At 42.5% G+C, this 27653-nt stretch overlaps 1 protein-coding gene across 1 annotated transcript in view; it reads right to left on the minus strand.

Moving 5' to 3' along the window:
- Positions 1 to 21250, minus strand: part of GPM6A (glycoprotein M6A) — a 253193-nt gene extending 231943 nt beyond the window's left edge. Inside the window, exon 1 of the mRNA XM_081221199.1 lies at positions 21092 to 21250. Coding sequence (XP_081077325.1) covers positions 21092 to 21095 — 4 coding nt within the window. The 5' untranslated portion in view covers positions 21096 to 21250. The remainder of the gene's footprint in view (positions 1 to 21091) is intronic.
- Positions 21251 to 27653: the final 6403 nt, after the last annotated feature.

Consider the following 27653-nt stretch of genomic DNA (forward strand, 5'->3'; position numbering starts at 1 on the left):
TTTGACGTACTAATAATGGAAATTCCTATCATGAATTGGAAAACAATTTTCATATCTTTACCATTCCTACAGCAGTTAAAAATATCCATGTTAAAAAAAAATCCATGTAAAACCAAGGGTTTGCAGTATTTTATTTAGCATTCTCTCTTGAGAGTGCTGTCAAATATTATTCAAATAAGCAACCTACTTCAATGTCTTGAGTTTAGAATAAAGGAGAACAAAAGTCTTACCGCTCTTTAATAATATCTTGGAATGTGGAGTTTAATTTACCTGAAGTCTACATATCAGTTGGAAGAACCTGGACATTCCTGGTGAATGGAAATACACTATGTTCCTCCCAATATCTGAAAACAGCAATAAACTAACCCTATTTTAAATAGAAGCCCTACAGAAACAGCCTTGTGATTCAAAACCTACATTTATGCAACACAATATTCACATAAAAAGTTAAAGACAATCTCAATAATTCTCTTTCCCATATGAGCAGCGTTACAGTGACATTATCAACAAGGGACTAGAAGGTAAAGTGTGTGAAACCAAACTGAACATCTGCACGCAACGCACTGACAGTAACACCGAAACAGAAGCAAGGATCTCTGGTCCTGCTTAAGAGGTGAACTTTGATAACCAAAGGGTGGGAAAATGTGACTGCTTTCTCTTCTACCTTCCTGAATTCCTAAACACTTCAAGTGCACGCTGCACCGTCCTCCACATACTGACTGTATGCGCCTCCCCTGCATGGCTCTCAGCTTCAAAAGCCATTAATCCAAGCCCTGTGACCACATAAAAATAAATACTTACATGTTTTTTCAAGATACTACACAAAAGTTTAAGGAATAAAGCAGTTTTTGATGAGCTATCATTTACTATGGTCTTTGAGAATATCTCTGTGCTTGTTTTCATCAAAATCGGTTTTAGGTAGAGGTTGCCCCGTATTCACCAAACCCAGTTTCCTTTCCTCCAGGGCACAAATTGAGACTAGAATTCCAGACTTCCTTGAACTTAAGTGGAGACCTTAAGCCTGAATCTGGCTAAGGTAATATGGATAGAAGTGTATCTACCAATTCAGGGCTGAACAGAAAACCTCCCACTGATCTCCCTTGTTCTCTCTTCCCTCATTTACCATGTGAAAAATTCTGAAACTCTTACAGGATGATGGCATTACTAGAATAAAAGGGTGGGTCCCCTCCCCACTAGCCTCCACACCCACAGTCACTGGGCTGTGACTTAGGGAGAAATAAATCTTTATTTTGCAAGCCACTGAGATGCAGGTTTTGTTTTTTGTTGTTTTTTTAACAGCAATTAGTCTATCAAGAATAAGTGAATAATATAGAAATAAAAGACCCTAGTGTTCAATTCAGGTGCTCTCAATATTGGTTGCATATTGGATTCAAGTACTGAGCTCTTTAAAAATACCAGTGTCTGGGCTATAATCTGAATTAATTGAAACTGTATTTCTATGAGTGGGCCAAATATCACTAGTTTTAAAAAGCTCTCCAGTAATTCTGAAGCACACTAAAGGATGAGAACCACTGCTGACCATGGAGCTAAACTTACACTGAATTATAATAAAGGTGGTATCTTAATACAGTATTTTATCTATTTCATCAGGGCTCATGTAAAGCCTAAAACTATCAATTTAAGGCAAAATTTCTGCATACTGCGAATCTGGAACTCTTATAGAAAAAACACCCAATAGATATTTTACAATAGCTGCCAATAAATGTGTCCTTCAATTTCAGGCAAATATTAGCCTTCCCTTAATTAAAATAAATACTCATATGATAAGAACCAAGTGTTTGAAGAAAAATTTAGTCTCCACCAAGAAACAACTGACACAATAATGTAAAAATTAACTACAGTTTCATGAGGTATAAGTTTACAAACATCATAGACTACCTCGATTCTATTTCGTTTTTTTTAACTTTGTTGAAGTATAGTTTATTTACAATATATTAGTTTCAGGTATACAACATAGGGATTCAAGATTCCTATAGATTATACTCCATTTAAAGTTATTATAAAATATTGACTATGGGGCTTCCCTGGTGGCGCAGTGGTTGAGAGTCTGCCTGCCAATGCAGGGGACACGGGTTCGAGCCCTGGTCTGGGAAGATCCCACATGCCGTGGAGCAACTAGGCCCGTGAGCCACAACTACTGAGCCTGCGCATCTGGAGCGTGTGCTCCGCAACAAGAGAGGCCACGATAGTGAGAGGCCTGTGCACCGCGATGAAGAGTGGCCCCCGCTTGCCGCAACTAGAGAAAGGCCTTGCACAGAAACGAAGACCCAACACAGCCAAAAATAAATAAATTAATTAATTTTAAAAATATATATAGGGCTTCCCTGGTGGCGCAGTGGTTGAAAATCCGCCTGCCGATGCAGGGGACACGGGTTCATGCCCCGGTCTGGGAGGATCCCACATTCTGCGGAGCGGCTGGGCCCGTGAGCCATGGCCGCTGGGCCTGCACGTCTGGAGCTTGTGCTCCGCAACGGGAGAGGCCACAACAGTGAGAAGCCCGCGTACCGCAAAAAAAAAAAAAAAAAAAAAAAAAAAATATATATATATATATATATAATGACTATATTCCCTATGCTGTACAATATATCCTTGTAGCTTATTTATTTTATATATAGTTGTACCTCTTGCTCCCCCCTCCCCCTATCTTGCCCCTCCCTGGCTTCCTTGCCCCACCGGTAACCACTAGTTTGTTCTCTGTATCTATGAGTCTGTTTCTGTTTTGTTACATACATTCCTTTGTTTCAATTTTATGAACTTTATAATTTTAAGATGGTTTTTCACAATTAGATCATTATTTTCATGTATGGAGTGAGGTATGAGGTAATGTGTGAGGCGTTAAAATAACTTGTTTTCTATATGCAAACCACTTATCCCAACACCATTTGCTGAATAACCCTACAAGGATTAGTAATCCTTCTCTTAACACACATCAAGGACACACAGAACTCTGAATCTGGTTTTGGTATCTTTATTGTGTCCCAATGAAGACACCACTTTATTGTGTTTACTCTGTTAAACCACAGTTAAAATTATTATAGTTTAAGAAATATATCTAGATATTTGGAAGGCCTAGTCCCCACCTCCTTCTTTTTCTTTTTCAGAATTTTGTGAACAATTTGTAGAACACCGCTTTTCCATACAGAGTTTTAGAATCCCAAAAATTATTTGGGAGTGTTACTGGAATTATTACATTGAATATATAAATTAATTTGAAAGGGAATTGGAATATTTCTGATAATGATACTTCACAGTCATTAACCAGATATATCTTGTCATGTTTCATATTTTCTTTTTGCCAGTAAAATCCCATATATTTGTGGGTATGTTTATTTATAGGATTCTTTTAGAATTTTTGCTACTGTTAATTGGGATTTTAATTAACCTTGCTTTGGTATTACTGACATATAGCAATACTCTTAATCATATATGGTGACCTTATGCCAAGAGTCCTTGCTGGTATCTCTTATTATTTCTAATTGTCTGTAGTATCTCTTCAATCTACTACGGAGACAAGTATATCATCCTGAGTAACGACACACTTGCCTTTCTTTCCAATTGTTCCTCTTTATTTTTCTTTTCCGATTGCATTGGTTAGGACATCTAAGACAGTGCTGAATAGTAAAAGTGAGAGTAAGAATCCTTGTCCTGCTGTTGACTGTACTGGGAATGCTTTTAATGTTTCACCATTAAATATAATGATACTTGTAGGTTTCTGTAGGATAGCCTAGATCTGTTTATTGATGTTCTACTCTGTTCCTAATTTGCTTACAATTTTTACCATAAATTACTATTGAATTTTATTAAATATATATCTACTGATGAGATGATCATATGGCTTTTCCCCTTTAAACATAAAAAATTAACTTTCAGATCTTTAACCATCCTTCCATTCCAATACATGTTATTTGGACATAACTATTTTTAAGACACTTTTAGATTAGATATTTTAGTCTTTTATTTGATATTTTTACCTCTACTCTGAAAAATGATCTTTTGTATTCTTTCCTGTTTTTTCTACTCTCCCAATTATAGTATTTTTTATCTCCAATGCTGCTAGAATAATCTTAATAAAATAAAAATCTAAGTATCTTATCCCCATACTGAATAACCAGCAGTGGCTCCCCATGCTTCCTACACTAAATGCCAACAGTCTGTCGACCAAGACCCCCTCGTCTGCCTCCTTTTTACCTCTTCAGTCCTCTTGATCAATGCATACCACCCACATCTCTATACTCCCTTCAGCTGATGTGCTTAAAATTCATTGAACAACTTCATGCTTTTGTCACTTCAATGTTTTATTCATACTACTCCCCTGGCTAGAATGCCTTTACCCTGATCCATGTGTCAAGAAAACCATCTTCAAGTTTTATGGCTCAGCCCCAGACTGTCTCTAGGAATTCATTACTGACATTTTGGGAGAAATTTTAACTATTCTCTTCTGTCCATACACACCATATAAAGTTCCACTGCAGCATCTGTTATAGCTTATAACTCCAACTGTTTTACCACTATATCAAGTATCACATTTTTTTCATCTTTGTACTGGCAATATCTAGCACTAAGTATGCTGTCTAGCAAATAACAAGTTTAAAATTGCTTGATGAATGGATTATACGGACAGACTTTACAAGTTCTGATTTTTAAGGACATTCCTAGACATCTTTTGAGCAACCTTCTTCTTAATTCTAGCCTATTCCTGATAATATCTTCTAACCATAAAAGCCATAGCTAATCAGTTTATTCCTAAGAAAACATATGACTACACTGTGCATTGGTTTTGAAAAATAAGCACTGAGTTGATTGAACTTTGTACTATACTCACAAATCTAAAGTTTCCTGTATGATAGACTTAAAAAAAATTAAGACTAAAGATTTGGTAAGACAAACTAACTTTCATAGTTGTGTGTGTGCGCACGTGCACACACGTGCTCACGTGTGTTTATATGTATTGAGTATTATCTCATCTGACATGTTGTTACACTATTTTAACATATTCCATCATTTATTCTTCTCAACAACTCCAGGTAGTACACAGTGTTATCATCAGTGTGATTATTGTGCCTGCAAATAACAAAATACAATCACCGAAGCTTAGGGAGTTTAGATCGCCTTTCCAAAGGAGTGAGTCTAGGAACTGAAAACAGACTTTTCTAAATCAAAAAATGCAAAGAAAGTGCCATGACTTTGCCAGGGAAGGTTGATTTGTTTAGATTCACTTAGAAATTAATGAATTGGAGAATACAAAATTCTTTTCGAGTTGATTTAAAAAGTAAAACAACTTAACCTTTTTTCCCACCATTAACCTGTCTGGGAAAAGTCTAAACTTTGTAATTCTATGCCTCCAAAGAGGCATGCTACTATATCGTAGTAGAATTTAACACCAAAAAATTAATTACTCCCCAAATCTACCTTTCCCTAGAAAAATACAATAACTATAGCTCCTCTCAAGATAACACTGTCAAGTGCAAAATGTCCTGAGTCTTTGTTGAAAATTAAATCTGAGTATTTGCCGTCACTGTAGCAAGTTCAATGAACTTCTTGTTATCGCTGGGTATGTTTATCTTTGTAACCCAAGCAATGGTACCCAACAACTTGGCAATTAATCATTTTAAAATTAAAAGATTAAGTCCACTGAAAGCCTAATTATGAAAACTAGAAAAAAAAAAGGAGTGCAAATAATTTCTAGCTTAGTTCACAAATAAACCTTTGAAAGGAATGCTTAATTAACTCTATGGTGTTGTTCTCCAAGAAAAGAACATATTCATTTTCCCTAGGAAATTAAACTTTTTGTAGTTAGATATTCAAAGACTAAAGAAACTTAATTGAGATTCTTAAAAGATAGTAAGTAGGACTTGTTGCTATGACTCCAAAAACCAGCATGCAGCTTAATCAGCATCCATTGCAATCACTGGGAGGAAATGGCTATTTTAGTTCTCAGTTTTACTTCTAAAGATGCAGGGATCAAAACTGAAATTTGACCTAGAAGCTGTCATGGTTCTAAAGATGCTTGACAAAAGGTTTGGCAAGTGTTAATAAGAATAGGAAAACAACAACCAACAAAGCAGTCAGATTTCTCAAACTTTCAGGACAGTAAAGTGCAGCAAACCAGCCAAGAGCCTAACAGCCAAAGATTATACCCAATGTACCGTGATGGGCATGCTCATTGCTCTAATTTGTTGTCAATGATCAAAGACTAGATGTTTTCTCATACTAAACACCCAAAAAATAAACAGTGAGCTACAGCCACTGGGACGGAAGAAGAGAGCCAGTGACCAAGAAAACAGAAGGACCGGCTGGACTTGAGAGCAAACAGCTACTTGCACCTCGATTCTGTAGTCCGTGCAGTAACTGGAAGACCAGAGGCATTCCTGCTGGAGCTATTGAGCAATCAGGGGTAGAGAGACACTCCCTGCACACATCTGAATCTAGACATTCACCTGCCTGTAGCAGCACATATTAATTTAAGAAAGCTTCAGTGGAAAATGAAAAGACATCATTACAGATATCCAATTAGTTTTTTTTTAATTCACCTATCCAGAATGCATTGTTTTAATTATACAGTGTTTTATTTTAATTACGTTGCTTTGGGTCAGTCCCTTACATAGAAGACGGGGGGAGAACTGAATGAGTCTTTCAACCCCAAGGATATAGCCTTCTTCAAATATTCATCATTTTGAACTTTAAAAGCCAAGGAAAAGCAAGAAACAGAAAAAAAATCCGGAGTGGCAAAAAAGAGAGGAAACAAAAGAGCGCCCCAGAATTAGGGAAACCTACAAGTAAGAATGTGAAATCTATGGTGTTAAGAAAAAGGGTCTTTCTTCTTTGCCCTTCATCTCAAATCATGCATATTAAATATAAAAAATAGGAAAAAGGAGAAAATATTGCATAATGCTAAATAACTGTGGATAAAAAAACTGTCGGTACTCTGTCATTATCAATACTTAACTATATCGCATTCTTTGATACCTAAAGTTTCAAATTTTTAATTTTTCAGCTTAGCTTGAATAGTATAATTGTCCATTGTTATAATCTGTAATTAAATATGTAGAATTAAGTTATTTCATTTGTAATTAAGTGGATGGCTTTACATCTCTGAGTCAAATTTTATAAATTTCTGATTATATCACACAGTCAATAGGAAATCTGATCTTAAGAGCTTGTTTGAAGGTTCTATCTAGATAGCGAGTGAAGCCAATTGCATAATCTTAGTAAAACACTCTTTCATCCGGAAAGTTTGTCATCTTGCACAGTTTCCAGGGAGGACCACGTAGGTAGCAAGAAGTAACAGAACATCCCTCTGGACAAGTAGATCAACACAGCAATCCTGAATCCCTGGGTTGACAGAAGTCATACCAGATCACCCTCTTATTTAATAACATGGGATTTGATATATACAGTTCAGCTAATTGGCAACTGCCTGAACTGTGAATATTTTCAGTTTGTTTATGCTCATCCTTGATGGCTTCTTCCTCTCTTTCATCAGAATACAATTTCTTCTGGTTGGTATTCCAACAGACAAAAAGATAGTTTTTCTTTTCATTATCTCTCACATTTCCTTCCTTTCTGCTTCATCTGTAACAAAATCTGCTAATTTCTTTATCACTCCCTGGCTGAGATGCTACAACTGCATGATCGTGCACTAGAACCGTTTTCTCAGTCCTTGCATGAAGGCTTCCTCCCGTCTGTGCTGCAATAATCCAGGCTCTGGGACAAAAGATCAAGGGAGTTAAGAAAATTTGCAACGTTGTGGTCGGGGCTCTGGGCCATGCCTGAGAGAAGGGAAATAACGATGGGCTGGAGCAGAGGGAAAGCCAACGAGGCTGTCGGGGCTCTAGGAGGACAGTGAGAAGGGTCAGAGTTGGAGAAACAGAGTGAGAGCACAAAGGTTAAGATGCTGTGACTAGCAGACCCTACTCTGCCCACCGCTGGGCACCATTCCCACGCGTTCTACACGACAGGAAGCCCTTGCGGCACACAGAGTGCGATGGGAATCACAGCCTCTGGTGTTGTGCCATGTTACTGATGCTCTGAGCATGACTGTTTTTAATTTACACAGTCAGCAAATCCCACTTAAGGACAGAATCCAGGGGTGAGTTATGAGAGCCAGCGTTGAGGGCGGTACGGGGATGGAAATGACTCGTCTTGAAAGGGATGCCCACGTGGGCCAACACGCTGGTAAGATCTGGGGGAACACAGTAAGAGGACAAAAGAGCTGAGGACGTCGTCTACACATGAACAGGACTGGCAGGAATATGCAGCGGTCAACTAGAAACTGAACTAGACAGATAGCCTGAACAGCAAAGAGGCAGACTTCTACTAGGGTGGCACCCCATGGCCCAGTCCAGAGGGCACGGAGAGTGGAAAAGTCAGGAGCCTTCACGCAAGACAGCTGGAGGGGACGCAGATTCAGGTGGGCCCCAGGGCACACTCACCCCACCTCCATGGCTTCGCAGATGCTCCTCCTGGGCTACGCCCACCTACTACCACCCTACCTTTTGACAGATTCACAGAAAGTCCAGGTTCTCTTCAAGATCCCTTATTCAGAAAACCTCCCTGATGACTGCAGCTTCCACTGGTCTCTTCCATTCTGGACCAATAGCTTTAGCAATTATTTTTATCTCCCAATTAATACATAAATCCTTTTGGCGCAGAAATTATAGTTGCTCTGCATCCTTCGCTGTCATTATGTGTAGAAGGGCAGGCATGTGGTCGATCCTTAAGAAATACTTGTTCAGGGCTTCCCTGGTGGCGCAGTGGTTGAGAATCCGCCTGCCAGTGCAGGGGACACAGGTTCGAGCCCTAGTCCGGGAAGAACCCACATGCCGCGGAGCAACTAAGCCCGTGCGTCACAACTACTGAGCCTGCGCTCTAGAACCCGTGAGCCACAGCTACTGAGCCCGTAACCCACAGCTACTGAGCCCACAAGCCACAACTACTGAAGCCCATGCGCCTAGAGCCCACGCTCCGCAACAAGAGAAGCCACCACAGTGAGAAGCTCGCGCACGGCAACGAGTGGCCCCCGTTGGCCACAACTAGAGAAAGCCCGCGCGCAGCAACAAAGACCTGATGCAGCCCAAAATAAATAAATTAAAAAAAAAAAAGAAATACTTGTTCAGTCAAATCAATATTAAAATATACTTAAGGGACTTCCCTGGCGGTCCAGTAGATAAGACTCCGTGCTTCCACTGCAGGGGGCACGGGTTCAATCCCTGGTCGGAGAACTAAGAGCCTGCATTTTGAGCAGCGGAGCCAAAGAAAAGAAAATACATTTAAGAGTCTGCTTTTTTGGGGAGGAGTACTCTTTTTGAATTTAGTTTTTCACTTTCTTACATTTTTTCAGCTTTAATGAGGTATAACTGACGAACAAAATTGTATATATGTAAAGTACATGATGACCTATGCATACATTGTGAACGATCACCACAATTAAGTTCATTAACACATCCATCACCTCACAGAGTTAGTTCTTTATTACGGTGAGAAGCTTCAGATCTAGTCTAATAACTTCAAGTATATAATATACCGTATTATTTTACTATGGAAGTGTTGGTGGCCTTAGGTACAATGATTCTGCCACAACGATGGTTTAATATGATGCAATGAGATATATGAGTGATCACTGGTATTTTTAATTTTTTTTACCTCCTTTTAGAGTATCACTTTACCTCCCAGTTTATTTAAACAGGATGTATTTATCATGTTATGTAAAGGGACGTTTATTAAGGTAATTGCTGTGAAATGATTGAAACTAATAACACTAATTTTTCTAGTGATCACTACCTCATTTATATCTAAGGAACCAATTACTTACAAATGATGCACTTACATTAATAGTTGCTCTGGATTTTTCTTTTCTAGAGACTTGTCACCCTGAGTTTACTTTCTCATCTATAACAAACAAAATTGTACTCTTCTTTGTAAATCTTTAGGAAGGAAAGAATGTGTAAAACAGTGACAATAATGGGTCTTTGTCACACATATATGTAGCACCTCATCATGAATTTTTGTCCTTGTTGTACTAGCTAGTAGAAAAACTTGAAACAGGACTGCAGAAAACTCCCTTCACACCCAATGTCTGTTATCTGCGCTTCAAATCTAGGCTGAAATAGATAGCTGACTTATCTCGATAATAGAAAATGTCTACTAAAATAAATATTACTGTGTATTTAGTCTTCAGCATTTTTTGAAAACGCAATTCCATTTCAGCATTTCCCTTTTACATAGTTTTTCTAATAAAAGAAATAACAAAATATTACACCCAGATGGAATTAGCCAGCAGTGAGTTATATTTTATTTTTATATTTTATATTTTATATTTTATTTTATATTCTCATACGTCACCTCCTTCTTTATGCCCCAATATTTCTTTTTTAAATAGTGTTTGTTTGGGACTCATAGACTAGGATATAACCATGGTGCTATTTTTCACCAGCAGAGAATGTTGCTGATGGTTAAAAAACCAGTTCCAACACTTGCAAAATTATTCCTTTTCAATTATAACAACTTCACAGGACACTACTGTGTACTCACACACATAAAAATTAAACAAATCAAAGAAAATGCAGGAACAAGACCCCCGCCCCCACCACACACACACACACACATATAGCCACATACTTCAAAAGTTCAGGATCCTACCAGGATAAGGAATACAAACCTACATGTTAAAATATATCAACCAGTTCCCTCACTTATTAATGATATATTAATAATGACATATAATGAATTCTACATGAGCAATGTAGCCTAACGAAGCCTGAGATAATTTCTGGAAATATGTATGCCTGGTGTTTTATCTTGTTTCAGTTGTTCCTTTATCCTCACTTAGTAGGTATAAAAACATATACATACAGCCATGAAGAAAGAAAAATACCAACATCTTTTGGCTGAAGCCTCGAGAGTCTTCTTTGTTACAAAGTCTAGGTTGAAGCCACAAAGAAATGAGTAAGAAGGACAGATCTGCTTGCCGTTTGAGAACCACTGCAATGAAACTATCCTCATGGATATGCTGTATTTATTTTTTGCTTGTTTATCAGCTTATGGGCATTTAGAGCTGAATGGAATCCTATGGGCCACTTAAGCCAAATCCTTCATTTGTACCTGAGGAAAAAGGGAACACAGATGGATAACAGCAGAGCTGGGACAAGAACCACACATAAATCAGGAGATTTCTGGTCTAGGGAATATTTAACCACATTAAGCTTCATCTCTGTTGCTTCGTTTAACTGTTTGAAACAGATCATAAATTTATCTGTATATTCTTAGTATTAAAGGTATAAATATCCTCTATAAATGAAATATGAGAAAAATAAACACAATATGTTTGTCAAAACAGACAAGTTACAACATCTTTACTGGACTTATTATAACACAATTTAAAACAATCAAGAATCATGGTCTTTCATTAAAAAAAAAAAAAATCCTGGGCTTCCCTGGTGGCACCGTGGTTAAGAATCTGCCTGCCAATGCAGGGGACACGGGTTCGAGCCCTGGTCCGGGAAGATCCCACATGTCGCGGAGCAACTAATCCCATGTGCCACAACTACCAAGCCCATGCGCCTACAGCCCGCGAGCCACAACTACTGAGCCTGAGAGCCACAACTACTGAAGCCCGCGCGCCTAGAGCCTGTGCTCCGCAACAAGAGAAGCCACCGCAATGAGAAGCCCGCACACCACAACGAAGAGTAGCCCCCGCTCGCCGCAACTAGAGAAAGCCCGCGCGCAGCAACGAAGACCCAATGCAGCCAAAAATCGTTTTTAAAAAATCCTCAAATGGCATCATTTTTATCGACAAAATATATATAATTTTTTACTTTAAAAGCCCTGTTTAAGTAATACCAAACAGTTCCTGTGATTAATCACTCTGTATTGCGTTGCCCAGGGATCCTGACATTCCAAGCCATTGGCAGTGTATGCCTCTCCCTGAGGTCACTCCCCTTTTCTTAAAATATGAAAGAATTCTTGCCGTTCTTTTCTACCTGATAAAAACCTTCTTTTGACCTTGGATCCACCCAAATCCTTTCCTTCTCTCTCTCTCCTTCCTCTTCCCCCTTCTTCCCTGCGTCCTCTTTCTTCTTTTTAGTCCTTGAAATCTGCTCCATGAGAGCAGGTTTGTATCTTCACCCTTTTATTAAAAGTACTGTAACCTCAGCGGGCTTCTATCAACGAAAATCCGTCGATGCAAAAGGGATGTCATTCCTCCATTCTTCCTTCTGTTGGGCTGGACGCTGCAGGTTCCTGGTTTCTCAGAACGCTGTCCTCCTTGGACTCTCCTGCAGTCGAACTAACTCCGTCTCGTCTGTTTTCAGAGGATTCTTCTAGAGCTGTTTGCCTTCATGTTTCCCATCTCACTGGGGCCTTTGGCCCAGTGCTGAAACCCTCCCAGGACCACAGCCCTAACCCTGTCATTCCACGGTTGTGCCTTCTTTCCTGTCTCCTGCCATGACTAATTCTAAATACAGTTTTCTTCAGTAAGAGTCAGATGCTGTATTTCTGTAACTTTCTACTAAGTTAGTGAGGTAAACAGTGTTAGACAAACAGCTTAAGGGTGACAGTGTTTGCTGTGTTTATGCCAATTATCTGGAAGGTGCCGTCTTCAGAATCTGGACGTGACCTCAAATAATGGGGGAGAAAATACACATTCACAACTAAACGTCCCAGATGGAGAAGTAAGGTGCTGAGAGTGCACAGAAAAGGCAGACTTTCATTAGATGCAGCGCTTACCAAATTCCAGGCACTTGTGCCCCATAGTCATGGTTTTTACCAGATTCTCCTAACAATGCGTAAAAATAGAATACTTTACTCAGCATTTACTACATTCAAAGCTTTTTTCAAATACCCCTCTTTTTTTCTAGAAGCATCCCTGTAAGATAAATATTGTTGGTTTTATCCCCACCAATTATAAATTGAAGCCCAGAAGGTTAAGGGACAAAAGTGCCCAAGTTCTGTGGCTAATTAGTGGATAAATTAGGATAAAAATTTACTGAAATACCTATGTTTTAACTACTTCTACAGAACAAAATTGCCTCCAGGCATACGGTTTGTCCCATATTTAAGTATCACCATTATTCTCCTTTACTTGATATTTTAAAACACAATTTACATTTTTACTAAAATATATTTTAAATGAAACTTTAAATCTCTAACTTAAATAGAAAGTCAGTATTTCTTATTTTAAAAACAATGAAAAAAAAAAACAAAAAACAATGATTACCAAAGGCGCAAAGTCTAGGTCCTGCCCTCTCTTTATTAAAAAGGGGAACTCTCTGAAATATCATTGATACTCTTTAATTATTCGACCTTTTTTTGATTTGAGTACCATTTTACCTCTCAGTTTATTTAAACCTGGATGCCTGTATTATGTAAAGGGAGATCTGTTAAGGTAATTGCTGTGAAATGAATATAACCAATAACACTAAACTAGGATTTCTTTTTGACTTAATCAAAAGAATTGAAAGAATACTGAGATGAGAATAACATTCAACTTTATTTAATGCCATGTCCTTGGACCACCTAAAATGGCAAGGCGGTATAACATAGAGTCTCTGGAGCCAGAGGGCCTCAGTTCAGAATCCCTCTTGACTGTTTACTAGTTAGGCTACCTTGAGCAAATTATTTAAACCTCTCTGTGTAAAAATGAAGATGATGATAATAACGCACATCATAGGATTGTTTGGAAGATTAAACTACTAAGTACTTATAAAGCATTGTAAATAGTGCATGGCACATATTAAATAGTGTAGAAGTATTTGTGAAATATATAAAATAAAAATACTGGGGACTTCCCTAGTGGCGCAGCGGTTAAGAGTCTGCGCTTCCAGTGCAGGGGGCCCAGGTTCGATCCCTGCTCAGGGAACTAGATCCCACATGCATGCCGCAATTAAGAGTTTGCATGCCACAACTAAGGAGCCTGCCTGCCGCAACTAAGACCCGGCACAACCAAAGAAATAAATAAAATAAATATTAAAAAATAAAAAGAAGCATTATCACAACTCATTTGTCGAACATTTAAAAAAAAATACTTTGCATTTCACTAGCATACATCCCACGCTTTGGAAAACACTAAGCTGGGCAGATAGTGGACATTTTTCATGCAGGAAATATATTTAAGCTGACAATAGTTTTGCATTTCCATTGGGAAATAGAAAGGACGTGCCATGGAGTAAAAACGAGCATGATCAAGTAGCTGGAGGTAAGAAAAGGCTGAGGGTGAGTAGATGAAATTAGTGTGTAGTTTCTTTCGGTTAAGGGATAAAATGCATGAGCGCTAAGAGCAGGAAATGAAGTCGGGTAGGACAGCGACGCGATTAAGAGCTGTGCTTCAGTGGGGTGTCTTGATCATCACATGGGGGTGATTAGGAGGAGACCAAAGCGGGGAAGTAACTGGCACTGAAAAGACCACGAAGGTCCAGGCTGGAGGGGGTGAGGGACTGGCGGAAAGCAACTGCAATGACAGGGGATAAGAGAGTGCGGACGGCCAGAGGGCTAATGACGTTTGCTCAACAAGGCCAGGTCTATTCGAGTCATCAAGAAAAAGAAAGAGGAGGAAGAGGGCAAAGGAAGAGAAGAGGGACCAGTCAGATCCTGGCAGGAGGAACTCCGTTTTGCAGGCGTTGAGGTTGAAGCACTAGAGGGGTGGCTGGGTGGAGGCCGCCGACACTGGAGCCCAGGGACACGGCTTTGGGAGTTATGCGCACGTAAGTTACTCTTGGAACCATGAGGCAGGAAAACATTAGTAATTTTCAGAGGGAGAGTAAACTCTGGAGAGCATCACCCTATCCTAAGGCTAAGAAGCAACTGGTGAGGAAGGAAAGAGAAACTAGATAGAGACTTCATCAGGTTAGGTCTCAACAGGACACAAGTGAGGAGAAGCAGCTGTCACGGCGCTCGGCCAGCTTGATGGGGGACACAGGCTTTCCGGAAGAGCCAGTTCTCGAAGCGTGTCCTAGGCTTCATCCTCAGCACTGGTTGAACCGCATGTTAGAACTGAAGGTCCACCGGTCAAGCCCACACCTTCTGAATTTGAATCTTGGCAGTGGGACCCAGCAATTAGCATTGAACGTATTCTCTAAGTTATTCTATTTAGACAATAAACATGGAGGTTCTAGAAAAAGAAGTCTTCCAGAAACAGCAAGAGATATTTATTGTGCTATCGTTATGTAGTTTGGGTAGATCTCGTACCTTGTAGAGAAAGTGGTGAGCGACTATTTTGACAGGTCATCTTAACAAACGAAAGAAGAATTTAACTGCATGTCACAGTACCTTCTGAACTCCTCAGGCATTATTCCGGTTCTATGGGTTATATAGGTCAGGCCTTTATTTCTTGTTGAGATGTGGTTTTTGTTTGTCTGCCACATCATGACTACTGTGCACAAAGTATGTGGCTTCGTATCATCTACCCTCATTTCCTCACCTCTTGTCAAACAGTTGAAAATAGAATGACCTCAAATCAGTCAGGTTGAAACAGAATCTAATGCTTTTTTAAGGCCTCTAAGTTTCTAGGTTGAAACTAATTCCGTCCTTGACTTTAAACCCATCTCATTTACCCTAATTTTTCTTTGTTTTTCGACTGTCTAGGAGAAAGACCTATATTTTTGTATCATAAATGACAGCTCTGACTCTTTCCCGTTAAAAATAATGAGATTTACATTTAAAGTTTTAATAAACTGAATCTTACATGTTTAATTTAGAAACATATCTTTCAAAAAATAAGTACAGTTAAGACTACACTTACTTTTGGTTGCACCATACCAATTCCAATTATGTATTTTGTACAGTTAACACGTTTTTGAAAAATAAAGCAAGCTTCTGAACAGTTAGTTCACTACAAAACATTTAGTTTATTGTGACAACAGGATACTGAATAAAGGATTTATGCTAATTGACCTACCTTCCAATTAATGCCATAAACTCAAATTTAAGTAAAATAAACAGTAATTTACAATAGCCTTAGAAACTTCAAATTTAAATTAAAATAAGAAATATCAGTTGATCGTATTTGAAATTATTCTGAGTAGAGCTTATCCCAGCATTTTACTAACACATTTCCACCCAGGCATGAATTTCCACTCAAATGTTTTACTGTGAAACTTTAGTGTGACTATCTGGACTTCTTCATAGTTCTAACTAAAGTTTCAATGCTTTACCATATGTGTTTCAGAAAACTTGTATCAAATTTTCAGTTGTAAACCTGACAATGTCTCTACTGTGAAACACACATCTCTTTTAGGAATGAGATCAAGTAGTTGCCTACCTCAGTTCCTTCCCTCCTTCTCTCCAGGAACCAGGAGGAAGGGGGTCTAATGCCCCTCCTCTTGAATTTGACTGTCCTGAATGATTTTTGTGACCATTAGAATACAGCTGAAGTGACATTTTGGGACCTAAGATGTTCTAGGTTATAAGAGGCCTTGCAGCTTCTGCCGGGTTCTTTCTTGGAACACTTTTCTAGGGCTGTTCCCTCTTGGAACCCAGCCACTGTGTTGTGAAAAGTCCAAGCCACCTGCAGGCAACCCCACCTGAAGTCCCAGCCAACAGCCAGCATGCGGTCAGCTACAGGTGGGAGCTACTTTAGACGACCAGCCCAATCAAGCCTTCAGATGCTTGAACCCCCAGCAGATACACAACTGCAAGGCAGGAGACCTCAAAGGAGAACTGCTCAGCAGCCGGTCCACAGAGCCATGAGAGATAATAACAAGTTGTTGTTTTAATTAACTAGTTATGGAGACCGTTGTTATGCAGTGAAGATAACCAGAATATTCATCTTTCTCTGCTCAGGTTCAGACTATCAGACATTTATAATTTTCTAGGGAATATAACATACTAGAGACCAATTGACCCTTAAAAAGTTTTGCACAGTAGTCTAGCATCTTTAACATGTTCTTGATTTGTTTAATGGAAATAGCTCGAGCTTATCTTTTTACATGTTTTCTCCTCTAAGTGTTACTAAATCAAGATCTGAGCTACATAATGTACAGAATCATGCCCAACCCCTCATCAAACAAAAGGGGAAACAGGATCCCCAAGATGTGCATAAACCACCCAAAGGTGATCATTTGCTTCTCCTACTTCATACCTTGGCTCTTTCTACCTTGTTGACAACTGCCTCTAGGGGTCAGATTTTCCTGAAAAAAAAAAGTGTGAGCTCAAGACAATACCATGTCTCATTATTCTTGGCCTAAACTTGCAAATAATTTTACAGATCCTTAACTAAGTCCATTTTTACTGAAACTGAATGACAGCAAAATATTTCTGCCTGATGTTCTCCTCTTGTCAAAATTTCTGAACTCCTAGATCTAACACTGAATGTTAAAGATGTCACATTCCACTGTTCCAATTTTAGGGCATTGATACAAATTATGTGGTTGATGTTTCTCTTCCAGCAAACAGTGCTTATCCTCTTTCCCTTTCCCTCAACCCATCTCCCTATACTCCTACCTCCAAACAGAAAATTCATAGATTATATGGATTTACCTCTCACCAAAGATTGGTGACCTTCTAACTTTTATTTTCCTTCTTGTTCTTGCCCTCTGATTCATTTCTCACTGTATGTTTCCAATCTACTAACATTTGTCTTTAGATGTCTAGCCATCACCTTTGAACTAACGTTTCAAAAATAAAATTAATCTTCTGGCCAAAGCATCCAGAAAATAAACCATCTGTTTTATCCTTTAAATAATCTATCAAGGGACCTACTATATCCCCAATCCTCAAGGTTTCAAATCTCCAGAAAATACCTCTTATTCATTCTCTTCTATATTGATTAATTTCCTAATTTTATAGACTTTTCATTAGAGATAGCATTCATCTATCTTTTTGTCCCTCCATCTCCATTACTGCCACTCTTCCACTAGGACTGAACTAGACATGTACCATATCATTTCAGGATTACTGTGACAACTGGTTCTGTCCTCTCCAATGTATCCTGTGTCTTAAACAACACTGCTCAATTTATCTTCCTTAAACACTAATTTCATTACAATTCTTCTTTGCTCAAGAACATTCCAGGATTCTCTATTTCCTCTTACATAAATTCTAAATTCCTCTGGTTGCTTTTGAAGGCTCTCCAAAATCAAGTCCCATCCTGTCACCCCAGGTCCATGTCTTACTGCTCCGCTCCCCCAGATTCCTTCCTGCTTTGGGTAGGGGCCCATTATTCTATCTAGAACACCTCTTCTCAAATCCTTAACATCCATCCAAATACCACCAGGTTCAATACCACTCCCTCCATGAAACTTTCCATGATAATATCTAAATAATGAACTAAATAATGTCCAACAGCACCTTTTAAATAAAACAAAGAACAGTAAGTGACGTGGTTAGAGGAGAAATATAAAATATCCCCCCACCTACCTCACACTGGAGCCTGGAATTTCATAATTAGACACCATGTGGGTTAAAGTTAACCTTGCAGCTAAAATATAAATATTCTTAGCAAGGAGTCAGTCCTGCATTTTTTCAGTATGAAGTGCTTCATCATATCCTTTCTGGAGAGCAAAATTTAGGTGCAGAGGGAAAGCCTGTTGCATACCTAGATGAGCTGAGGCATCACTGAGGAAAGAAAATACATAAAAGGAGGAAGCAAGGGATCCCAAAGTCTCAATTTGCCTACTTCGCAAATAACTTCTTTTTTTGATGATTAGCCTTGTGCATTATAAATAACTATCAATTATTCAGAATATTTGATTAACCAATTACTTTCATTCTTCCACGATGCTAGAGTATGGATTTCTTCTTCTGAGTCAAGCAAGAATTGATTGCTATATTCACTCCCAGAGCACCATCTTCCTTTTTTTAAATGATAAATTTCAGTTGTCATGACACCAGAAAAAGATGGATTCAGCTTGCTGGCACAGTCAGGCATTCTGCCACACTGCTTTCCCCTTTATCCTAGCAATTTGGACTCCAATGCTAAACCCTCACCCCCCTACGACCTCTAAATAAAAGAAGTTCTAAGTAATGTGGTTTTCACAAGTCAATGAAAAGAAGAGGAGAGAGATGACCTTAAGTGACCAAGTGTTTTCTCTCTAGTTTCTGGGCAGATTTCCTTCCTTCTTTCTCTCATCGGCCCCCTCGGCTCCTTCCTTGGCTCTTGCTATTTGTGGACCGCGTGTCTGGGTCCCTGTCCTGAGTGCTGGCATCGGGCTCTCACTCCAGTACTAACCGCTTGTTCCTTTCTCTACTTCCCTGACCTCTGGGTTCTCACCTGCTTTCTCTACCCACTTTCGCCTACTAGCCATCTGACACCTTCACGAGTTTTTAGTGACCTTGATTACAATAGGAAAAGGTAATCCATTCCTGGCAGAAAAAGGAAGAGACAAATTTTAGGTATCTGTCAGTTTATAGGTAGGACAGAGAAGACTTCAAGCTCAGGATTAGCAGAAGCGCTCGGGTGCTGACTCCACCCCTTGTCCCGGAGAACACTCTCCTGTAACCTGGGATCCTGTGTAATTTACCCAAGGACACTGAAGTAAACGCCAAGACCGACTGTTCTCATTACAGTTTGGAAATGCAACCTAGAGAAATAATTAACTGCAAAATTATGTGTACTTTACCCCTTGATAGATAGTCCACTCAAGCTTAAGGTTACAAGGCAAAAATGTCATTCTTTCTAGAGATTTTATGTTGGATCCAAATAGCATCTTAATGTTTTCAGTAAAATGAATGGGTGACGTAAGTCAATTACTTTGAGAGCTTTTTCCCTCTATGTGCTATTCTAACAAGAGTTTATATGCCCATGTATTTAGAAAGAAAGGCAAGAAAGAAGGGAGAGAGAGAGGGAGAGAGGGAGGGAGGGAGGGAGGAAGAGCCTGAAACTCATTCTGCCATACTTGGGGAAACGTTTTATCTTTCCTTTTTAACTTGAAAATATTCCTTCCGTTTCAGAAAACTTTTAAAGACAGTTCTTCCTGCAGGTCACCTGCAACACTATTTTACTCAAAGGCCCTAAAAATGGGTCTTTCTAAAACTTCTCCAGAATCACGCAAGAGACTATACATGTCTTGACCACAATGAACATTCACAGGCAAAAATGTCCTCGGCTTTCTCTTTCTTCCTTTCTTCCAAGTTGGCCAGCGTCTATGAACTGCACCGATTAGCAGTCAAAGCGTCCCCTAACCCTCGAGCCTGTGGGAACTTAGGAATTTCCACCCGAGCACGTCAATCCCAAAGGCCTCCCGTAGCCTGGAAGAAATCCCTGACAACAAAGGACAAGCGAGAGGCCGGGGGAGGGGCGTAAGGCGCTCGGACGCGCAGAAACGAGAACGCCGGCGTCGACGAGCCAGCCGGGCTGGCGGAGGGTCGCTGATCCGTAACTCTGAGCGGCGGCACGGCCGGGCACGGCCGGGCTCTCTCCCGCCTCCGGGACGGGCCGCGCCGCCTCTGCAGGGCGCGTGACGCCTGCTCTCCGGCCCCCGCGCCCTGCTCGGCTCCCAAGCCTTCTCGTGGGACGCCGCCTCCTCGGGCTCCGCTCGGTCCGACGGGTTCACACCCGGTCCCCCTCCGCCCACCACATTCCCCGGGCCGTTGCAGCTGCAGCCGCTCAGCGCCGAAGCGGGCGGACCCCGTCTAGAAACTTGAGCGGAGCGGCGCGCGCCCCAGCGCCCCAGCGCCCGGGGACCTGGGCCGGGACGGACAGCCCGCGCCCCTCGCCACCGGCCCAGCTCTGCTGGAGGCAGGTCGGCCTCCAGCCTCCACGTCAAGCCTTTTGTGCCGCTGAGGCGGGGTCTGGAAAGGGTCCCCAACTCGCCTCGTCCCAGCGCCTTCCCGCACGCACACCTGGGCGAATGGAAAGTGCACGACGTCGCCACTCCTCAAGCCCCGTCTCAACTTGCTCGCCGAACCGCACACTGAAACGTGGCACACGTGGGGACAGCCACCCCGCCCCCCGACTCTGCTTATCCTCCCACCCGACCCCGGGCCGCCCACGCGCGGCGACCCCCGGGCCGCGGTCCTCCCCCGGCGCCCGGGAAAAGTCCACAGACGGACGGCGGAGGCGGGGAGGCATGCAGTCCGAGGCCGACCGACACCCACTTTCTTCCCGCCACACCCGCCCCCGAGGCCGAGCCTCACTCACCCATGGCGCCGCGTCCCCCTTCCCTGCGGCCCCTCCGGAGCGCAAGCGGCCGGCGCAGCCCGGGGCCAAGGGCTCAGCGCGCCTCCCCTGCTCCGCGCGCCGCGGCGAGTGACGGCCTCGCCCCTCCCAGCCTCGCCGGCTCCCGGGACTCCCGGCTCCGCGGCGGCCGCGCAGACCCCTCCCTCTTCCCACCTGCGCCGCGGGCGACTGGCTGCGGCCTCGCGGTTCCCGCCGCGCCCCACCCCGGGCCCCCTCCCCTCCCCTCCCCTCCCCGCTCAGGCCTGGGCGAGCCACGTGCAAACGCCCTTCCCCGCCCCCCATACGTTAAACACACATTACACACCCGCACCGTCTCAGCGCCCCACGGATGACCGGGTAGCCAAGATAACCGTCCCCAACGTGGAGACCAGGAAAGATTCTTCCAGAAGAGTTTGATGGGATGATTTCTACATTCCCTAAAATCTTCTCCTGTTTTCAGTATTCCACTTTTTCCCTTAATAACAACATTAAGGCAATAGGAAGAGAAAATTCTCCCTTGAATTTATTTCTCTCTTCTTCCTTCTCTGTTGAATAAATTTGTTTCTGTAACCTGGTAAAGCTATAAAGTCCTAAAAGACACACACACACACACACACATCATCATCATCATCATCATCATCATCGTCATCATCATATGCAGAAGTCACCTGGAAAATAAATGACTCAGTGCAAGAAGCAGGAGATAGTGCTGAAAAAGCACTGGGCTTGCCAGGTGGGAGGAATCAGTTGTGATTCTGGCTCTACTACTAACATACTGGGACTCAGTTTCTTAATTTGTAACATGAAAGATCTGGGAAAAGTGATCTCTAAGGTCCCTCCAAGCTAAAAAAAAAAAAAAATTATATAATTCCTTGGGCTATTGGCCTAGTTCTTTCAGGATTCATAGTGGAGAAGTTATTTCAGTAAGTCAGTCCCCAAAGTATTGCAAGCTCCTTTTTCGTACAGGACACACCCTAAAGTATACAAATCTATGCCATGAACAAGCAGAAGAATGAAATGAAGTGCATGGTTACCAACCTTGAGGAACATTGCTAACTAATGGAGAAGACACGATACGAAAAATAATTCAGAGCACGTTTGGCAGAAAAACACGAAGAAATGCTGAGCATATCATTAAAATGGCACAGAAACGTTTGCACAGCTATTTCTCATGTAGTGGAGGAGGCACACTCCTGGAAGGATGCCGTGAATGCCTTTCAGTTAAATGGAAATAGAAAGTTGTTCTTGTTGGGGGGGGAGTAGTCGATAAAAGTTAAAAGTGTTCAGCGTACCACTGAGAAATGCATCACCGTTCTGGAACTGGACGAACATGAGCCGTGATTGCAGCAAAGCATAATACTTATACCTGGGTCCAAGAAAGTTAAATGATGAATGTTTGGAGACTAATTCATAAGCACAGCTTTTTTTTTTTTTTTTTTTTTTTTTGCGGTACGCGGGCCCCTCACTGCCGTGGCCTCTCCCGTTACGGAGCACAGGCTCCGGACGCGCAGGCTCAGCGGCCATGGCTCACGGGCCCAGCCGCTCCGCGGCATGTGGGATCTTCCCGGACCGGGGCACGAACCCGTGTCCCCTGCATCGGCAGGCAGACTCTCAGCCACTGCGCCACCAGGGAAGCCCCATAAGCACAGCTTTTGGATCACCACAGACAACTTACTTCTTATTTCCTGAGGCTCTATTTCAAGATATTGTAATTCTAAAATTAGAACTATTCTTCTTTTTCCAGTGGAATTATACCATGATTCTGAAATACGAAGTAATAATTATAAATGGAGTGTGGTTTATTAAGTGTCGGGCACTGTTCTAAAGGCTTTATGTGAACGCATATAGTTCTCACAACAAACCTATAAGGGAGATACAGTTATTCCCACTCTACTGATAAGGAAACTGATCCACAAAGAAATAAATCACTTACCCAAATTCATATAGATAATAAACAGAAACGTGAGATTCAAACCCAAGCAGAAATGCTCCAGAGCCCATGAGCTTCATCAGCTCACCACACTATCTCTCAGTAGTTATGTGGATAGCCACATGCTTGAGAAAGATGGTGGTATCATCTTCCAATATTAAGAATAATTCATAACTATTTCAGATACTCCCAGTAAGCGTTCTGAAATACAGTAAAGATAGATCTCATTTATATACTGCTATGTAATAATCAAAATCTCGATGCCGTCTCTCTTTCGGCTGATTATAAATTAATGTGTCGAAATTTAACATTTAAGTAATCTACCTGACAGTGACCATACAAATGGGCATCAGTATTCTGGATCTCAGATACAAAGAAGCCATTATTTCACCTGAGCTTTAATCAATGACATAATTTTATATGGGAATTCAATTAACTCATGCCTCAATATATTCTATTCACAACGCCAGTTCTCCAGTATTTCCGTTTTCTCTTTCCTCTCACCTCATTGTCCATCAGTCCCTACGACTGATTCTGCCTCCAGACCATCTCCCCACTCACCCTTCTCCTCCAACCCCACTGCCTGGGCCACATCTTCACAAGTCCTGTGCGGACGAGAGTAGCACTTCTTTTTTAGAATATGGAGGTTCTAATCCACCACTGAACTCAAAACTGAGGCTTTAGCTAAATCCCGAGATGAGTGGAGGAGTTTCGTTCCACATTCTATTGCAAACTGCAGGGGATTGACCTAGGCACAGAGGGACTGGAGTTTGCTTGAGCCTTTTCTGGCTCTGTCAGATATCATTCCAACATCGCCACAGTTTTGATTCATCTTGGGAGAATGTAGAATGAAAAGGAAGGAACACCATCAGTGGGAGATTGGAACACACAGACGTTAATCAGTGTGGGCCACAGGAGTCCATGAAGAGGAGTGCAAAAGTAGCATCTCAGTCTAGGGAAAGAACCCAGAGGAAGTCCTGCGAGGGGAGTGTCGGGAAGAAAGTAGTGTCACCTGGATTAGATTTCACAGACAGAGCCAATGAGATGAGGGCTGAGAAGTTCCCTCTGGATTTAGCAGTTATCAAGTCACGGGTGAAACAAGAGTGCTGGTTCAACACGTCAAGGGTTCCTGGGTGAAATTTGAAACCGGCCCCTGTACATGGGGGACAAAGAGAGACCAAAAGGAAGAGGCAGCCACTCCAGGTTGGGAGGTAGCAGGTGTAATAAGGGAGCGGATTGACGTAGGAGGCTTGTCTTGGGGGCCACAAGACCAGTAGATGTCCACCCCTGCCCGCCAGACCCTTCCGAGTTTATAGAGAGAGCCCCAACCGGGTTCAGTCATGTAGACCATCCAGATGGTCTCAATAACACACTGCTCTCTCAAGGCTGCGTCCTTGAATACGACTCCGAGCGTGGGAACAGTGGGCAGAAAGTAGAGTCCAAGGACAGGGAGGGGGTGAGGAGCCTCCACTGCCTGGGTCCAACTCTCCAGTCACGTCCTCACGATGACCTCCTCCAACAATTAGCCCGAGTATTGTCCAAGGTATAACTTTGAAGGACAATAGGTAATGAGGAAGTGGGGGGTAGGAAGGGAATGGAGACACCCTATTCGTAGCTCAGCAGGGAAGGAAAGTAGATTGGGACTCGGGTAACAGAAGCGGTAAAGTTACTGAAAGTGTGAATGAAGTTTAAAAGCTGATTTAGTGGAAATAAAGCTGAAAGATGGGGACAGACAGCACCTTATGTTCAAAGTTTGCTGAATGAGACCTCAAGATCTCAGAAGTTAAACAACTGGGAGTAAGGCCCAGGGTAAGACCAAAGGAATAGATGTGCAAAGTGCAGTGGAGGTGATGGTAATTTGTATGGAGGGGAGGGACTTTGAGGACAGGTGTTGGGAGGGTCAGCCACAGGGATTCTAAAGTCTACCGCAGTGATATTAGGAGTGGGACGGAAAGAAACAACAAGTCCGAGTCCAATTTAAATGAGATAATGCATTTGAAAAAGACCTTGAAAATGTTAAAGAGCTATACAAATGTTAGTTGCAGATGCAAATATTCATAGAGAACATGAATGGAAATCGTTTATGGGTGGCCACAGAAGCCAATCAAAGTAATATATATATGAAAGACTCAAGAGGAAGCCGGGGATCCTTGAGCAGGATGACGGATGATGAAAGGGACGTTTTCGGAGAGCAAGCTGGTTTTTCAGGGAGTGGACATGCCAGCCACAAGACTCCTATCATTTCTGTTGTTTAGTTTAATTTTCTGTTTGTTTCTTTTAGGCTTAAAATATTGGAATGGTCGTTTCACAGCAATATTTATCCTATAGATGTGACCCTCAAGCCTTGTTTTCCCTCGAGCGAGAAAAACCAACACCACACCTCCCAAATATAGTCCCTTTTCCAGTCCATTGACATGAGTCCTATTCTTAGGAGAGTCTCACCAGGCTTTCGTTCACCTTGAAGGGAAGTGTTTGGTTTTTTGGGTGTTGTTTTTGTTTTGGGGTTTTTTTTTTCAGTTGGGTCACAAGAGAATTTTGAAGGAGTCAAGGCCTTCTCTTGCAAAGTTGTGGACAAGTGTCTTGTGACAGCTGTAACAGTAAAGCAGGGCATTATTGTTTGTTTTTAACTATTGTATTTAAACACAATATATAAGTTAGAATATGTGTGTGTGTGTGTGTGTGTGTGTGTATGAGTTTATTTCTATAGAGCCATTCTTCCTCTTCCACAAACATGGCTTCCCCTCTTGTCCCAGACTGCTCCTGGCAGACCTTTAAGCTTAGCAGTTATGCTTTTGAAGGCCATGGAGGTGCTGGGTACCCTCTTAGTTTGAGCCCTGTGGAGGGGACACCAGGGCAGTTTGCACACCTGCACCCTCCACTGCACGAAGTCCTCTTGGCTGGTGTACGATGGACACACAGAGCGTGTGCTTCTTACTCTGCTCTCACCCGCAGCTGTTCTCGTCCACACCTGGCTCATCTCCAGCACCGCCTTGTTGGGCTCCGTGGAGTTCATGACCTTCTGGCTCCATGTGAACGGCAGAGACCATAATCTGACCTCCTGACATTCTTCCTTGATTTAATCACTGCCTCGCCTATCTCTGCTGCCTACCACACGATGGTTGATCTACTGCAGTCTGCTTTCAGCTTGATGCTGGTTTTTTTCTGGCCAACTTGAAACGCGAGCGCCTGCAGAGGAGATGAAACATCTCCCAGTGGCCCCTTGCTAGCCCCGGATACCACCTGAAGAAGGGCCTGGGTCACACCTCACACCATCAGGCAAATTCCACTGGTTCTGCGCCTGCACCAGCTGCCCACAGGGGAGGGAGTGTCCTTTGGAGGATACGCCCTGGGGGGAGATGGTACTGTCTGGGGTTCCTACACCGCTGCTGGTGCCGTGGAGGAGAGGCAGGCACAGGGCCACCCTGGGGGGTGCACTAGGGAGGTTGTCTTCCAGAGAAGGCTGGAAGGCACTTCAGATGCGCTGCTGGCCTCTGCCCTGACTTCCAGTCCTCCTCAGCCACTGATGTTCTGAGTTGCTTCTACTCTGACTCTTCTTCGAGTAGGAATTAAAGGTGAGAATGACACGTTGGCTGAAACTCCGCTGCTTTGGGTTGGCAGAAACCCTGTGCTGTACCTTGCAGGGTGGGGAAGAAATGCAGGTGTTGGTGGGACCAGCTAAAGTTGGGGGCTTCAGAGTGATGGCGTAGCCCCCCTGCTTGGATCTCACGTAGCCCAGGAGCAGACAGGTGGTCATCACTTTGTCTTACTTCTGCTCCATTAACGAGTCCTGGATCTCTTCCCGTGTCTAACACGGACACCATTACTCCATCTCTCAGGGATCCTTGCGGTCAGGAAGTGGCCCGGCGCAAGGCCTTAGCTCCTGCTCAAGGCCCACGTTCATCCATGGATGCTCATGGTTTCTGCTAAAGTGACTCTCTTGCTGGGGGTCAGGGTAAGGCATCTCACGAGCGGGTCTCACACTCCGTGGACACGTGGAATAGTGTCTGCTCTGCTCAGTACCTGCTTCTACATCTCCTTGTCGTCTGTCCATCAAAAGGCAGGGACCCGCTGATCGGCCTGGAGAGGATGGCTCCCAGGCCATACACATGCACTGCAGGGCTGTGGTACTTTTCGCCCTGGAAGAGTTCCGGGCAGCATGTGGGGCAGTGCCACAGAAGGTGCCCAGCTTGTTGCCCTGGGGGAATTCATTGCTGGAGCCAAAATCTGCACCATCATCCTCCAAAAATAGGTTTTCTGCTTTGGATCTCTCACTCAGTTTGAGCTCCTGTAGCAACATACCATGGCCTGGGTGGCTTCAACTACAGATATTTCTTTCTCACAGTGTGGAAGCTGTGAGGTCCAAGGTCAGCGTACCCGTGGATCTGGCTCCTGGAGAGAACTCTCCTCCCGGCTGGCAGATGGCTGCCTCTCTCTGTATCCTCACATGGTGGCGAGAGAAAGCTCTGGTCTCACTTCCTCTTCCTGTAATCATGGGGCCGCACCCTTGTCACTTCCTCTGACCCCAATTACCTCCCAAGGGCCCCCCTCCAAAAACCGCCACATTAGGATATCCATGGGGGGTCTGTTGGGGATCCAAATCCATCAACATATGGA

Source organism: Mesoplodon bidens, assembly GCF_964165515.1.
Source record: "Mesoplodon bidens genome assembly, chromosome: 20".
Lineage (NCBI taxonomy): Eukaryota > Metazoa > Chordata > Mammalia > Artiodactyla > Ziphiidae > Mesoplodon > Mesoplodon bidens.